Raw genomic sequence first — 18483 nt, forward strand, 5'->3', positions numbered from 1 at the left:
TCTACACATGACCCATAAGTTTGCTATATTTTAACCCATGACAGTGTGCTCAACATAATGTGTTAAATGTGACCAGTTTCCAGCAATGGTTGCCTTTAAAAGATCCCAAAATTATCTATCTACAACTAGAAGTCTGTCTCACTCCGCGGAGTATAGTTGCCCGTAACACGCAACGGAAACCATAAATATTCATTTGATGTGCAATTCATAAATATATGAAAATAAAATTCACAGTCTTTTATACAACTAGGAATCAAGTTTGGCTAATATAACTGTTTTTTGCCGAAGAATATTCATTTTCAAATCATACAGAAAATAAGTAGTCTTGTGAATTAACAACAGTACCATTAAAATATCGGAATTTTTACAATGAAAATGAAAAGTACATGTGAGATACAAAATACTTATCGTATGTAACCAATAAATAGAGCTTTTATTGTTAAGTGCAATCACTTCAACTTATTAGCATGGGGGTCCAAATTGATTGATAACTGGCATTAAGTAGCATTTTTTTTTCTGTTTGGATAGCAGCAGTGATTAAAGTTGCGTTTCAACTTGTACCAACTTTGTGAATTTTTAGATCGGCGGCGCATCTCGTATGGTGCTGTTTTCATGCCGTTTTCCTGCTTTCCACACACCGTGATCATACAAGAGACTCCGAAATGAATCAGCTGATGCTCAGCTGAGCAAACCCGATCAATTTGACCTCGTCAGGAATTTCAGTCCCATCACAACCAGACGCCTGCAAACGGAAAATGACAATTATTTTGTCAAATGAATTTGTTTTACTAACTAGCGCAACAAATAAAATGAGCAACCGTGATACGCCGATACCGCTGGCGCGTACATCGCTTTGCAAATATATTACAGCAATATAGTTTGTCACTTTGATCATACATATCCATGAATATTCTTACAAAGAAAATAACGAAGCAAGAACTTGTATGTTTATTTCATTCCGTTTTCAAGTGGGCGCCATCCATGAATATTCTTTGACATCACATGGACAAATAATTCAAGTGACCGTGCAACACTGCTACGCTAAGTCACTCAATGGGTTAAATGGACTCCACCGTGGGCACAAATGCTGTGTAATGATTGAGTTGGGTGCGTTATGTATTTTCAAATAATTAACGCTTAATCTGCTGCCATTTAAGACTAGGTGTTAATGGACAAATTCTTTCTGCAAAATGTTTCTTTATATTTTAGGCAGGTAAAAATAATTAGCAATGCAAAAAAAAAAAAAACCCGAAATGTGTACGCAGGTATTTGGCTGTTCTTTGTGCTGCAATTATATTCATCAACTGTTCATTGTCTGATTAGGAAGCAAGATTATAGTGTTCCAAATGACGGAAGTAGAAATTTAGGTCTTTTTTTTATATTTTAGAAAGAGGTAGTAACTTTTTTTTTGTTTTTTTTTAGAGGCAATAATAATAGCTTTTAACATCCTTATCCCAGTGCTGGCATGACGCTCATCAATGGTTATTACTTACTATACATTAAATATTACTTTGAACATTATGATATATACAAACTTAAATAAAAATGCAGATATATTTGTTAATGATTTATATGGTTAAGGTTTAGCAAAGAGCGCATGAACGGGTTTAGTAAATTAAATAGACATTCGGTTTTATGGTGGATAGAATCTTTATGCCTTTTTGGAAGATTTTTTTTTTTATTTGACTTTTTATGGTTCAACAGAAATGGGAGACTAGAACAGAATCTCTACTCAGTGATCCAAATAATATATCTGTGTATAAGGAATCATTTCTCAATGGTGCCTTTATGTTCTTGGGTCAAGTGCTGGCAAAATGTTACATTACACAGAAATGTGAGTCTCGTTATGAAGAAGCCATATGAGGTTCTAAAGGAATTCAGCCGCTAAACGCTGTTTTGAGATTGTCTGGAATATTTAAAATATTTTACGATGTAGAAAAAAAACTTTTGTTTCTTGCCTTCTTAAAGATTTGGGGTTGAAAGTTAAATTGGGGAGGTTATTCAAAGAAATATTAGATTGCAAGAGGTAAAATGAAACAGTCTATATACAATACATCAAAAGACCAGAACATTGTTGGCCCTTCTGTGCAGCATAGATGTGAAGTTTCTCTCTTTTTACAGGTTTAGCTTTCGGTTCTCATGTGTTACATTTCATGTTTTAAAAAATATATGCCAGCAGTAATGGCTTAGATTAAATTTTAAAGAACACGGTTTGGGTAAATGCTGGATTCCTGCAGTACAATCTACAATTACAGTCATCTAAGATTAAAGGGTTAGGTTCCAAAATAGGAGCTCCTCCTCATCGCATTCCCAAATTTTTGAGGCAAACTGATTTTTGATGAATCTCTTAATCTGGTAACGTGAGCTGATTACTACTCAGGAATGACGTGAAGTTGGAGGCACTCTCACTCATTGCAGTTGAGTGTACCAAGAGGTAAGTTGGAAACAAAACTAGATGGAAACAATTGTACCTCGTTTTAGCAACTGTGGAGGTCAATGGAGGCAAAGGCTCCTTTCAGTAATAACTGGATCTCTATGAACATCTGCAGCATATATTTTTGAAGGTGATGTTGAGAAGACATTTTCCAGAAGCATAATTTATTTTTCAACTCCATATCAGTATACATGATCCGCACATTATGTTTTATTCTTACGTATGCAGGCACATAGTAAAGATGTTCAAGGTGATTTAGGACATAATTACAGATGGCCCAAAAGGTAGTAAAATGTTCTTGCTCCTTGCCCTCACAGATGTTCGTGAACATTAGATCTTAAGGAGAGGGACATAAGCAGCGCAAGCTAATTTTTGTTGAGTGGTCTGGGTCACAGAAAATGTCTTATTCCTAGGTATTTGATGTAAAGTTAAAGGATTTTGCAAATTCATCATTTATTATGGGGCCTCGTTCTGGAGTTCAAATAGCTTCTTCTTTACAAAATTATAATCCACCGCATAGCTATGAATGATCGCTAAAATTAGTGACGGTTTATCATTTTGTAATACGAAAGCTAATTTGAGAAGTTTGAACCTTTATTTGCCGGCTTCCGCTGGGACCTCCTGGTTCCTGTCCTTTGTGGGGTACATAACCTATCACTGCCTACTTTTGTGCCACGCGATAACTAAGGATTCCCTGAGAGATTCTGAACAAAGCAAAATTCTCTATGATTAAATAATAATATTTTCTGGAAACATTGGAAAATGTATAATATCTGTAAGGGTTTTCTTAATGCTACATTTAGCTGTAACAGTGTTACATTAAGTGGGGTAGGTGGAAGAGCACCCTTTAGTCTTCCCTACATACTTTTAGTACGTTACCCCATTGTATTCATTCTTTAAATAATGTTTCTATACAAGGAAATACAATCACTCACCAGCTTAAATGTTGATGTTTTATAGGTTATTGGATCATCTATCATCTTCTGCAAGTTAGCAGCAACTGTAAAATAAAAATAACAGGGACATAAATTTGGAGTTCCAATACGAAAACCGTTATTTTGGTGTCAGACCTTCCACATGTTTTCGAGGTGTGTTGTTAAAATTTGAAATGATATCAAATATATGTTGAGATTTTTAGATTTTGAAAATGTTTAACCTTAAAGTAGACATGCCACCTCCATTCTTAACGCATTTATTAGACTTGTGCATTTGGAGTCGTAAAAACTTCAGTTGTAACAAATTGTGCCTCATTCATGCATTTGTTGGAATCTCACAAAATGATTCATTCAGTGTTACGCCTAATTATTTCACCTAATTATGTAAGCAGTTTAAATCATGGTGGACATGGTTGATGTTGTTTATGCGGATTTAATATATCCGCAACTGTTCAAAAGTTTGGGGTCACTTAGCTGTTTTCATACAAAACAAGGACATTTCTAGCTGTAACATAATTGCAACATTTTCTAATGATCAATTAGCCTTTTAAACTTAAACTTAGTGAAAACAACGTGCTGTTGAAACACAAGAGTGATTAGAGTGATAACGGGTCTCTGTACGCCTATGAACATATTCCATTAAAAATTAGCCTTTCCAGCTACAAAAGTCATTTACAGCATTAACCCCATCTGCGCTGGATTTCTAATCCATTTCATGTTATTTTGAAACATTATTTTGACCCCAAATGTTTAAAGGCAATATATATATATATATATATATATATATAATATACACACATACATAAATAATGACTGGACGTTATTTAATTTAAGATAGTAACACAACACAGACATCATCACTTTTAGAGCTTCAGAGAAATTACAATACACTCTCCGCTTGCTATTAAACAGGCATACAGACCAAAACATAAGCAACATTAACATACAAAGTGCCTGGGAATATCTTAAATGCAAATGATAAACAAACAAAAAACATTGTATTGTTGCCAGATGAATCAGGACCATTTAGCATAAAGCTTTTATCTTCAGTTAAGTCTCAATAGTATTAAGTATTGTTCCAACCAAATACTCTATTACCAACCCTTTTGTTTAGTAAATGCCCTCAATAATTAATTTGAAATAACCTCAGTGCCTCATCAGATGGTCGTCGTCACATATGCGCTCTACAAAGCAACACAGGAGCTTACTCACTGATTTTCATCACAAGTGAAACAAATAATACAAGGATATTCCCCAAACAAATGGATTTATACCTCTGTAAGTCTTTGTGAAGACCTCCTATAGATCTATACATGAGTTATTGCCCAAGTGGCGAGTTCCCATCATACGTAGGTGATGCTTGTCCAGGCATCTTTTGGTGAATAAGGTCTACCATACATTTTAGAATTCCATTATCACTGCTTTGCCAATAAGATTAATAAACAAATGTTTTACATTCCAAGTCGGTTAGGATTCTGCGGCACAGAAAGCATATTGAACAAACGTCCCCTGCAGAGATGATGTTCTTGTATTCTGATTGCTGTAATTTCTGCAATGTGAGTAATTTCTTTTTGGGAACAAACTGTTCCATTTGATTGTTACCGCTATAATTCCGAAGCCATGGTTTCCTATAACCTTCTACAAACCAATATTACAAAATAAACAGAACTTCTGTTTGTACAGAAGTCAATCTTCTGTAAAATCTTAAGTAAAGAATATAATATAAACGTAAAAATACATTTCCCCTTTCTGATGTATAATTTTTTTTATATATTGTCTTTTAATAATAGATTTCCTAATGACATATGAAATTATCTAGTCACCAGAATTAGGAATCTGCACTCACATGCATTTTTTATACAGTAATTGCAGCATTAAAAGTGTACTGATCTCAAATTAAGATGTAACGCAGATTATGTTAAACGGAAAATGCAAATACTATTTACTTGAGTAAAGAAATGATGAGGAATTATGTATAAAGAGCAATTTTGGTGTGAGGGAGTAAAGTGATTTTGCAATCTGCCGGTATATTTAATTGCTGGTATGGTGATTAGACCAGGATCGAACTGGCAATGATAGGGCAGCCCTGGGACTTTAAGGCCAGCGGCCACTTTATGATGAAAGCTCGGCAAACATTATGTTTTTATGCTCGCATAGCACTCAGCTGGCATATCCAGCTACTGGCCGCAAGCAGATGCACCTAGTCTGCCGCTAGAGCCACAGATAGGGTTAGTGTGTGGCTTTGTAGGCCAGTGGTCCACCGAGCATTCAATCTGTGTGCCAGATGGCCAATCCGGGCCTGGATTGCACTATATTTCCTTCAATTTGCTTTTATAAATAAACCCTGATTTCTCATACTACTTCCTTGTTCTCCCTTTTAAAAAAGGAAAGTGAAATATAAGAGAAATATATACCAAAAATGGGATATAATAAAAAAAAACAAGATACAGAAAGGACATTAATATATTCAGGGCCAGCCCAAGACATTGTGCTGCCTGGGTCCAAGGATGAAAAGCTGCTGCCCCCCAAAACCATACCCCCCAAAACGCACACATCCAACAAGTTATAACATGATTAACGTGCTCTGTCACAATCTCTCTCACACGCTCTGTAACTCTTCTTCACGCCTTCTCTCAATCTATTTCTACCTTCACCACTGACTGCTTTTGTGTCTGTCTCCTTTCCCGCAGCTCTCTGCTTTTTCTCTTGCCTCTTCTTGTTCTTCTGTCTTCTTTCTTCATCTGCTTCGCGGTGATCATAGCCTCCTGGTGCACTTACGCAAAAAGGCGGAGCTTCCAGACACACCTTCTCCCCGATTGGAGGAACAGGGAGCTACTATGCTTATTACAAATCACCTCCCACACATAAGCTGTTATGGGTTATAACTCTGGCACAGTTTCAATAATGGTTTGATTTTCATATTCAATTTTCAAAGCCCTAAAAAAAGAATTCCAGCATAAAAATGAATAATTCGCTTGTGAGTTTTAAGGTAACATACCAATTAATACACAACCACAAAACAAAAGTGAAATGTTAATGGGACTCATAAGGCCTTGAAAATGCGGCTAAAATGAATGGACCATTTTGTATGAACATGTAATTATTTTGTTAATTAGCATTGCTAAAATGTGTTTCTTTGACAGCAAAGAACAAAAATAAGACAGCAGATAAATCTCATGAAAAGAAGCAAAGGAGAGCATACTGCAATTCTTATAAGAAAAAAATCACAAAAAAAGATTCCAGAAATAATGAACTTTTTACTATTTGTCTTCCTTTTATAATTTTTAAATACAGCACATCTCCTTCAGAAGACTGGATACTGAAAAAACATACAAGTATTAGCAGGAGGAAAACATGATGTAGGCCTAGATTGGGCTCTTGGTGATAGGAAGATCTTAGACGCACTATGGTAGTATTCCCAGAAGTAGCACTGAGTGGAGGGCTGGCAACTTTCACCCTTGGAAAAGCCAAAAGTGGTCAAGTAATAAAGCAGCCCAAGAGATGTATCGCAGAACCTGGAGCAGCTGTAGGTGTTTATGGTCCCTGTGCCCCTCTTGCCTGCCCTCCCATGTTGGTATTGAGGAATCAGATATCCAGCAGGTCACCAGTTACCTTCTGCTTATGTAGTCAGAGAAAACTTTAAATCGGAATTAATGATTCATCTTATGTCATGTTACCTCACCTAAGCGTATTGTTTTTCCTATATATTATCATTCAGCGAATGGCGAAGTTTTGTTTCTACCTGAAACAGATATATTTGATGATCACAGGTGAACCTTAAATAAGCACATAATAATAAGCTTTTCTTTAACCCCTAAAGGACAATGAGCAGTCCCTAAACCCATTGAAAACAATGCATTTTGAGCCCGGGCCTTGTCATTAAGGGGTTAATATTGACTTCCATTAAGCCTCTGGGTAAGAGATGTATTTACAACACATTGTGCATCACCCTGACACTCAAGAAGGTACGTAACACATTGAACAAATGTCTGCAGTTGAGTTTGATGGCCGCTATAAATTATTGTATTCCTAGAGGTGAAAATACGTTATGTACATGAAATGTTCCAGCTTAGGGAACACAGTATCTGTTGTTCTCTCTATTTAGTGCTTTAGGGACCGTTACTGCCATTCTGTATACAGTCTAAGTGACCAGATATGCTGACTTTGATTGGTCCAAAGAAAACTCATTTATTTCATAGTCTATTATTCGCTCAAGGATGAGATGGCACAGCAGACAAAACAATGAATAATGTTTCTCACCCCAGACTGGTATCTCTATTCTTTCAATAAATAATGTATGGCTTCTATTTAAGCGAGCATTAGATATCGGGTTTGTATAGTCTGTAAGTAAAGTTACAAACACCGGAGCAGAATTTAATTGTCCGCTTGGGGTGATATTTCTAGTTGTTTTGTGAAAAGATAAATATGTTTTTTTTCCTAGCGTAGTATGAAAACTCTGCGATGAGATCTGAGGACACATTTGTTGTTTGTATTATAGATACCATATTGTGTTAAATGTTAGCACCATTTACTGCGTATAATTATACATTATTACATTCTACATTATTACTTTAGATTGTGCCGTGAACTGGATTAGGTAACTGGAGGCAATCAAGGAAACTTAATACAATAATTGAATATGATCATTTTTTTCTGATTGTGCTGAAGGTATAATATCAAATTTTATAAACAAATAGTATGGGCAAAAATTACACATTTTTCTATACTCCAGAATGTTACTCCACCGATCTAATAACTGCACCTTGTGGGCTATTTATGGTAATAATGGTCATTTATAACAAAAGACTTTAGAGTAGTTTACTGCAGCATAATAGAACAATGTTGTTGTGAAATAATGTTTATTGATTACAAGGAAACATATCTTTGTAAATGATCCAACAGCTTACAGAACCAGCTTGTTCATACAACATGTTTAAACTGGGATAACTACTTGATTGACGTATGCAATTTATATGTGTCCCTATATAACAAAAAAAATCAAAAAATCTACATATCTGCATTGTTGGGAAAATCAAATAAAAATGTCCAGTGGGGATTATATACAGGAACCCAACAGCTCCAGACACTGTTAAAAATGGTAGGTGATGTTTTAACATTTGAAGCTTTTCTGAGAAATATCTACAGAACAGTTACTACGCTATTTCACAGCTGGAACAAATATACCTCTTACTTCTCGCAGAGTAACCGGGGGGAAGCTTTCAATCATCAAAGCCACCTCTTGTGAATAATCCTTAGCGCTGAATATCTGTATATTATGCACGATACACTGAATGTCAGTCACATAGAGCAGAAGGTTTCTAACGGTTTTACAGTATTTACCGTTTTACACTATTTTACACTGGAAACCAGGGCCACTCTGGTTGCCTAAATCTTGGAATGTAGAGTAGTTGGAGTAAAATTATAACCGGAGGAAACACCAAAAGCTCTTTAACAGGACATTGGTGATTTTCTCATGTAGAAAGATTGCTAAACTGGGCCTTCCAACAGCTTATTAAATGGTCCTAGATGAAAAATCTAAGCTTCGAAAATCAGAAAATCAGAAAAATAGGGTTATTTTTGGGTCTACTCATCACTATATGAATGGCCACCACAAGATGCAAAAAGACTGACCTGCCTCTATTTTATGAGGAACAGCAGAGGAATTTGGGGATGGATAGTGTAGTGGGGTTTCTTTATTCTTTAAATATAAGAACAAAGTCGATTTATTAATTCCGATTATACAATACATATTTTTCTGTACATAGCAACTTACAAAATTAAATCAGTGCAGTGCAGCCCCAATGTTTGAACCCTAAGGGATCACATACCCAGGCGTAATTATCTAAATATCACTGATATTGGGTAAGTGACCTGTAAGTGACATATATATATATATATATCCAGCCATATAATATCTAATGTATAGTAAACAATGAGTGAGGAATAACCTACCATTAGCCTATAGTCACTTGTACTTTTATTGCATTATTGATTTGAAGACCTACCCCTGCTGGACTGGAATGCATAAATTATTCATTAGAAATTTGTTCTGAAAAACTAAGTTAAAAAATGATTTTATTGAAGCAAAGCATTCTATTTTTTAAAGCCTGGGTCTTTCAGGATGTTGTTTCTACATTTATATTCTACAAAAAAAAAATGAAAAGCGTTAAACTGTGCTTAAAAATACTGAGGTTTTGACAGTCGAATTTGTCATCCAGATGAAATGGAAAGGTTAAGTCGATTTATCAGTATAAAAGAAATATTGTGTTTTCTAGAACATCCTGCTAAAAGGAAAGAATACACTAAAATAAATATGGTTATATTTTTTTTAAAAAATAACATAAAATGTACTATAAATGCAATTTAAGTAATATATTTACCTCTAAGTTAATTGCGTATACCAATTTGGTTGTAATGTTTTTTTTTTTTAATAATAATTTAGTAAAATGCAAGAGAATGTTTTACACTTACTATAAAATTATGCATTCTGTGAAGTGGTACGCCTTAAGCTACAGAGACATTATATATATTAAATAACGGAAGGAAAAGTATTTCATTATATTAGAATGATTTGAATACTCATCCCTGAAGAATGCAATAGAGCCTAAGCTCCCCCAGTCACTGGTGTAATGGAGGCCCTCATTTTGGGGGAGGCGCTGCCCAGTGGGGGCCCCCAACCTCAGCACCACCAAGCCTCTGAGCCAGGCATACTGTTGGGCCTACTGGCCTCGCTCCCTCAGTCCCAGCACACTGACTGAGTCTAAGCCCCGGGATAAGCCAATTATAAACCACCAACACTCCCAATAAACAAGATAATTACCAGCACAGGCATCCAGGTCATAAGGCCAGTTATCAGGCCTTGCATAGGGAATTCTGGACTGCTGGCATCTATAACAGGTAATTTATTGTCTGAGTTGGGCACTACATATATGTAATTTACTATTGTTATACACAACACAGGGATTTTAAAGGCTTAATTTACGGTAGCACATTTTTACTGCGTTAACCAAGTGGACTCTTCATAGGTGGACAGATAAGAGTTACACTGAGCTATCCATTTCTCCAGCCCCGGTCTTCGTGCCATCATTCAACTAAACACCTACAATCTGTATTTATCTCAACCATCTCTCTCTCTCTCTCTCTCTTACAGGTTTGTTTATCTGATCCACCTCTGAACCCCTCATCTCCTGCTGTAACTACTTGTTTTCACCTGCCTGTCTCCGTACCCTGCTGATTTCAAAGGGTTAACTTTGGTGCCCTCTTGTCTAGCTTAATTGCAATTAAGACAAGAAACATCTGCATCCTATATACAATCACCTTATATAACCACTGGTTAGGTAGCCCTGTAGGCCTCACTTGGAACTGTAGCTGCAGGGTCCTCATCCTGAGTGGACTCTTTATAAGTGGACAGATAAGAGTTACACTGGAGGGAACTGCAACTCCATCTCCCCGTGCAATCAACAGCCATAATCCTAATCAAGCCATCTGAAGGACCAACAACCTCTACAGATCATCCGGACCCAATCAACTCATCCCCATCCAAGCTGTCCTCTCCTACTGATTCACTTCCCCCACCGACTAGCTTGTAAGCTCGCACGAGCAGGGAACTCTTCTCCTTTTGTATCAATTTGTTATTGTGTGTGATTTTAATTTATTCCCTTGATTGTAACAGCACTATGGAAACTGCTGGTGCTATATGAGTAAATGTAATGTACGTGTCATTAATAGTAATCTTTTTTTAGTAATCAATTATATGGAGGTTATAGAATCTGGGTTTCATTGGGTAGCTCTGGCATCTAGGAGAAATATTTTAAGGGTTAACAAATATTTCTTGTAACACACATTACACATTGTAGTTCAATATAATCTATACATGCAAATAAAATGTAAAAAAATGATAGATATAGATAAAATAGGGAGTCGGATACAGAGTTAATGGAGAAGGTACTGAACCAGCAAAGTAAGGTGTGCTGTGACGCAATCTGTGCTGTGGAAGGGGTTAAATCACCAAAGCTAAAATCTAATTTACACACAATATGTTACTGTGTGTGTGAGTGTGGCTGTAAGTATGTTACTGTGTGTATGTGTCTGTAAATATGTTACCGTGTGTATTTGTTATTGTCTGCAATAGTGTTACTGTGTGTGAGTGTGTTGTGTGTGTTAAGTATGTTATTCTGTGAGAGTGTGTGTGTGTAAGTATGTTACCATGTGTAAGTATGTATGTGTAAGTATGTTACTGTTTGTGTGAGTATGCTACTGGACTCCCCCTTCTCAGCCAAACATAGAAGTGTGTGTTTCTATGTAAGTAAGTATGGTTGTGTGTGTTGTTTTCGCAAGTATGTTTGTGTGTTTGTGTTTCTTATGTGAATACGCTTTTACAGGAAAGTATAAAATGCCAGCTCTGCTAAGGTTTATTCACCTGCAACTCTGGAGAGCGCAATTAATGTTTTATTTGTGTTGAACAGCCATGAAACATTTTCGTTTTCTAATAATACAATTTTTGAGAAAGCATTACTGTCGCTATAACTAAAGCCTTTTGCCTTTTTAATCATTCTCACTGCCTACAAAATAAAACTTTAACGTACCCCTACTGCCTATATCTTCTCAATCTGCATAACTCCACACATTGAATATTGTCAAACCTAATGGCTAAACCCTCCCAACGTCATTTCTGTGACTCTGTACAAGTGGCCCCCAGATCCCTCTAGTCTCCACATTGTCTCCTTTTCTCTAGTATGTATGATCTATAAAATCAAGATAAGCACCGGGTCAAAATACTATACAATCGCATCTCTAATCCCATAGGCTCAGTTTCATCTCTAGACGTATGGTTAAATGTTTATTGTTGTTCATTTATCACAGCTATACTATAGTATGCCCTAAGACTCTGCAACTGCCTTCAAGACAATCAAAAGGCTGTCTTTTGTGCCAAACAGAAGAAAATCCACATATGATTATATTTGTTTAAGCTGAACTGGTGCAATGTTCTTTGCCTGTGGCTTCTTTCTTGCGTGAGATTATTTATGTCTTAGACTCTTCTGCACTCTTTAGAGACCTAGAATAGTGTTCTTCATCAGTTTATTAAAACTCATCATTGAGCATTGTGCTGGCCTCCTATTTACCTTATATCCGTTCTGCCCCAATTCCTTCTAGACTCTAATCTTGCATTAACGACATTTATTGTATGTATGTTTCTGTTTATATCACAATAAGGAATGACAATAATTCTGGTTCTAATAATTGCCATAATTAGAAATTTACCATGACTTCATCGGGTTGTCTGTTCAATTACCCGGGCAGAGGAGTTGTGTTTTGGCCCCCATTACCACCTACTCTCCACTCCCCCCTACTATGAGAAATTCACGGCTTGCTTGAGATGAGAGTTTAGGTCCAATTAATTTTATGGAAACGTGTAGAATTTAAGATGGAACATATTTTACACACCAACTTATACTTCATGTTCTAATTAATGTAATTAATTAAACAATGAATATTTTATTTTATTATAGTTGAGATTTTTTTTAATAATGGGTAATTCATTGATACTAATTAATTTCATGCTCCAATCCATCCTCCTTCTTCCTTGGATACCTTTGAATGTCTCTATTTTATTTTTTTTTTAAATATGATGAATAAGGAACCTGAGTAAATCTTCTCCTTTCAACGGGACAGGATGGTTGACATGCGCCACCTTCATCATGACTTGGATCAAGTTTTGTTACTCTCTATAAAAATTAATAATGTGTTCCATTTTTTTAAAAAAAATGAGGCATATAGGTAAGCTTTATCTCCAGGGTTCAGCCTCGCTGAACCACACTGCTATCATGCTGACATTTTTGACAGCCTCTGCTCATTTAATTTTTGCTGTGCTACATGATGGATCACTTCAAAAAAAAAAAGTTCTTAAACTTCAATACATGCTCCGAATGTGAAAGGCCGGTACAAGAGATTATTCAGATAGAACTATTGATTAACAGGTTGTACAATCCTTTACCCACAATCCCGCTCTCTCATAAACAAAGACCACAGACTGTCAACGGAATCAAGGATATGTCTGCTTATTCAATTGCTTTTTCTGTGTAAGCTCTATTTTGCGATGAACTCATACACCGTTTCATATTGTAATGTAGGGAATGCCATTCAAAATGATAGCGCGCACAAATGCTTTCCAACTTTTGGTTAGGCTGAGTTCAAAATAAATCAGAGAGACGCTTAGTTCTGCTGCCCTCATGAATTCAATGAGAAAACAAGAGCCATTCACACAACGGTGACCTTTTTGTTTTAATTACACAAACATCTGAACTTTGAAAATGAGCTGACCTTGAAATCTCAAACATATTAGCAAACTTGGTGCATAATCACTGCATTCTGGGCTTTGGTTTAAAAAGAAAATACAGGAAGGTTCATAAATCTGTGTTGTAACCTTATATCAAAAGCAGTGTACAGGGCAAGTAATCAGGGCAGGACTGACAAATGACCCTGGCACTAGTCAGCAGCCAGAAAAATGACGGATGTGCGTCCAGCGGTTGGATAAGTAGAATCACATGCTGCGTTCTTTTTGGAAAATGCAGCTATGTACCCAGCCGGCAGCCGCACACTATAATACAGGTTTAGGACAACCTCTGGGGGCAATACAAGTGTGTGGGAGGCTTCATTGGGCGCCCCCCACTGGGCACTTGCTCGGGTTGCCCGATAACCAGTACCTGGAGTAGATAGATGGACGGATAGACAGACAGACATGAAACATATGTATATTGTTTGTAGGTCACTGCTACCAAAAAATGACATACTACATCAAGATCCACAATAACATTATGAAGGCAACCCTCATAAGAAAAAAAGGCTTCATTCCTAAAGGGACACTATCACATGGGATGTAAAGACACTATTGAACCCAAAACTGGAAAGCATAATTGTTATTAGTATTTTGGATATGAATTTGTTTTTTAAATGTATACTTTCCAGTGAACTTGTGCAAATGTACCAAAAATGATTCAGACACATTTTTGTGTTTTGCTTTTGGTCCATTTGTTTTCAGACAATTCATTTTTTCCCCGGACCTTCATGAAATGCAGAGGGATTTTCTCATTCGCAAATTAAATTTGTTGTCACTCTCATTCACTCTCTGAGGCTCATTCAGAGCATGAATAAGAGTGAGTGAAAGTGGAAAAAACAAAATTCAAATGAAAATTCAGAGCTCTTTGCTTTGTTTTCATTTTTTTAATTGAGGGTCTCTACTCATTTTCTATAAAACCACACTTCAAGATGTGTACGACAGAACTGCTAGAATTCACGAATCATTCACTTGCAAATCCAACAAAGTGGTTTATTGCAAACAATGCATGAATTGTCTCAGTAAAATATGAGAGTGAAACCCAACAACCCCTCCAATTATGTCTTAATCATCATAGACACTCTACATAGGAGATGAGAACACTCTTTGGCCAACATGTCTCAACACTTGGACACACAATATCAGACCCATTGAATTAACATTAAATGGCAACTTCATTAAAGCCTGAGAATTCAAATATATCAATGCCTAAAACTCAAAAGAAGGATGGATTTGACCAAGATTATGGTTTTATGCCCCACTATTAACATTTAACACTTCATTGTGTTCACACTCTTGATGGAAATCTAGCACTTTTTCATGTTAGCCCTTTAAGACAATCAACTTTGACCAAAGACTGCATCTTCTCTTGTAGCAGTAGGACTATATCCATGTTCCTCATTAAGTCTGTAACTTGAGTACCTGCTCTGAGTATCTGCCCTGTCTATCTGTATTTCTGTCTGTGCTATGCTTTTCTGTGTCGGTCTGTAACTGTCTACTTTTCACTATATCTGTGTCTCTCTGTCTATTAATACTTATCTCAATGTTTTGTCTTGTTTATCTCTTTCACCGAGTCTTGCCTGTCTGTCTCCGAGTTCTGTATATGTCTAATTACTTATTATGTTCGCTGTTGATGTCTGTCAGTTTCTCTGATTCTCATCTCTTTACCTACCAATGTTTATGTCAGCTTCCCCATTTCTTTTAATATTAGCTCAGGTCAGAAAGTCACACACAGACTGATCTGTACTTAAATAATTTTAATGATGACGCATGCTAACTTTTCCTACCACTGACATAATAACATTTACATTTTAAAGAAACATTCTTCAGGATTCTTTCTTATTTAACATTTATTTCCAGCTGGCAAACAAAGTATTCTCTGTCTAATGTTTTTTCTCATTTACATATATTTTCTTTTCTAATGTTCTTTTTCTATTCTTTGGACTGGTTTCCTTGACAACACAGCTGTGAGTGACAGATGTGCCGGTCTGCTACAGCTGTTCATCATACTGTATCCAATCACATAGCCATATAACATGCAATTTTGCAAACTGATTTTAAAACAAATGTAATAGGAAACACTGTAATGCATCAGCTCATCAAATAATAATATTAATAATAATAATTATTATTAGCAACTGTGCAAATAACACAATGCGTAAACTGTAAAGGCTTCACTGCTTTATAATACTTTACTCTTATTTTACAAACCAATTTGACAACAATTAACATTTTTTTTACAGCTATCAACAGAATCACATAACAACCTATTTTCCTATCAAATAATCTATGCTGATGTTCACCATGCACCACGGGATTCAGAAATTACAATACTGCTAACGACAACCAACCCCAATCAGCATTTAATAAAAATGTTGCAAACACACTTAATATTACTGGCACCAAGAGGCCACTTAGAAAACTATCAAGATTACATTTTACCATGAAGTTCCATTGTGAAAACTATTCTGAGTTAAATGAAACATATTTAGCTGGACACATTCATGGTATCCAATGCCAAAACTTGATCGGGGTTGTTTTTTATTCTTGAACATAGGCCAGATATTTAGAGGATGTAGAGGACAGGGAAGTATTCTTGAACATAGGTAAAATGTATATATTACATAAACATTTCCAAACTATTTTTGTGTATTTTATGTTTCATACTCTTTCTTGCTTTAGAATTGTCCACCTTTTGTGTCAGTAGTACAATCATCACTTGTGTGACATGTCTAGTACCTATGGGGATAAGATCTCAATATACTGTAACCACGTCTTCTATGTCCAAGGGGCTGATAATGTTCTGGCACCAGATCTCAAGTCTAAATGGCACTTATCACTCCTTAGAACACAGATAGGATCTGAACACCTCATTCCATGGACACATTGTTTGTTTGTTCCCTTTTAAATTGACTATTAATCTTAGATATATGAGTACTTGTTAATTGATTGAGACCATACCAGTAATGTCACCAAAAACAATTATTCTATAACACCCATACTCCATAAACCTAATGTGGCCTCTACTGCTACTACGCTAACACAAGCTATGATTACTTGTCCGCCATTACATAAAATCCATGTTAAACCTAACTTGGAACTTTTAAGAAAACAAATAAGCAGGTCAGGGATGGGCTACACCCTGTTAATATACCTTGTTTTCCTTTTGCCAAGTGAAATTTCATGCTCATGCCCTTCAACAAGCAGATAATAACATCAATAAGGATCCCACAGGTATATGAGAATAGCAGGTCTTGAATACTAATGCATCTGCAGAAATAATTCATCTTCATACTAGTCATTACAAACACTTGGGCACAAGAGATGTTATTAATTCTTCCTGCCATACAAGGAACGGAATTCCTGTTCCTATCAGCAGAGCGGCCCTCATTAGGCTCCAACGCACGAACCAAAAATATGCACACAGCCGTTATAAGCGTGGTTCGTGTGCATATCTGAGAACTACCTGGGGCAGACTACCAGAAGCTCTCCTTTTTTCAGGAGAGATGGTATTGTGTAAGGGTTGGACATAATGCCTTTTCTGAGAGGTAACATAGGTAGGGACCAGGGGAAAGCGGGCAGTGAGTAGGTAGAACATGTGTGGTGAGTGGGCATGGTCACTAGATGTTCCCCTGCCTGGAGAAAGAAGAAACTAACCTAACTCAATGTTACACCCAGAGAGTTCCCAAGGTATGTTCAAGGGTAAACTTTGCCCTCTTATATATTTTCCCCCAGGAGCCATTACATTGGTTCAACTCCATTTCAAAAAATGTCCACCATTGGATGGTCGTACATTTACATCCACGACTGACAAACCTCCTGCGTCACTTATAGGATTCAAGTAGAGTGAATCAAGAGACCTAATATTCTTAACACCAAAACTGTGTTATTTCTATACATTAACCTTAAAATAGCCTGGCGAAAGGTAATGTGAGTTGTATTCTCAACGCCAAAGGGCTTTTAACCCCTAATACGTATTTTAACTGAATGGATAAACATCCTTTCCCTCCCTTTGCATAACTTAGCTGAGAGTTATCTGCCGTCATCTGGTGATAAATGCAGGTGGCAATGCTGGAAGAGATTGTAAAACAAGTTAATACCTTATCTCAACCAACACAACTAAGAACATTCATTAAATGAGAATGCAGGACTTTGTGGTTTAACATGTGTTACCGTTTAGAAGACAGGAAATTCATCAGTTTTACTATTTAAAAATAAAACGTCTTTTAAAAATGTAATAAGGAAAAAAGTGAATATGTAATGACTTCACATGCTATAAAGCAAAAATGTTCTTTTCAACCGGGAAAAGCATAACTTAATTCCTATCTATCATTCATTATGCGCTGATGCTTGCTAGAAGTCGTTACCATTAATATTTAAGTGGCCAAAGGAAGCTCAGAATCGCTAAAATATCATATCGGTTTACAATTTTCTTTCTCAATAAAGTTAAATACTGCTAATTATCCCTATATAAATAACATGTAATCAGCACCTGGGAGCTTTATGGCCTGGCTACCCAGAGCCCTCCCCTTGCAGGATGTGGGAGGTCCCGCTGACAATTGAGGGCAGTCCCGCTGATGTCAGTGGGCGGTGACAAAGCTAATGTTGTAAGAGAAGTAGGTGGGGCGTGCCGCAATGCCGCTCTGGTGTCCCAGAGTTTTCCCGGGGTGACCCGGAGACCTAGAGAAGCATGAGGGTTAGAGGCTTACATGCAATGTAAGGAAGATTTACTTTACTGAGAAGGTGGTAAATGAGTTGGACAGCTTCCCAGCATAAGTGGT

General features: G+C 36.5%; 1 protein-coding gene across 2 annotated transcripts in view; it reads right to left on the reverse strand.

The window, feature by feature from the left end:
* Positions 1-18483, reverse strand: part of STK39 (serine/threonine kinase 39) — a 95028-nt gene continuing 76545 nt past the window's right edge. For both annotated transcript variants that reach the window (XM_053470844.1, XM_053470843.1), the window contains 2 exons: positions 3370-3434; positions 1-742 (listed from right to left, as the gene is read on the reverse strand). In XM_053470844.1, the coding sequence (XP_053326819.1) occupies positions 668-742; positions 3370-3434 (140 nt within the window). In that variant the 3' untranslated portion in view covers positions 1-667. The remainder of the gene's footprint in view (positions 743-3369; positions 3435-18483) is intronic.

Source organism: Spea bombifrons, chromosome 7 (genome assembly GCF_027358695.1).
Source record: "Spea bombifrons isolate aSpeBom1 chromosome 7, aSpeBom1.2.pri, whole genome shotgun sequence".
In the NCBI taxonomy this organism is placed as follows: Eukaryota; Metazoa; Chordata; class Amphibia; order Anura; family Pelobatidae; genus Spea; species Spea bombifrons.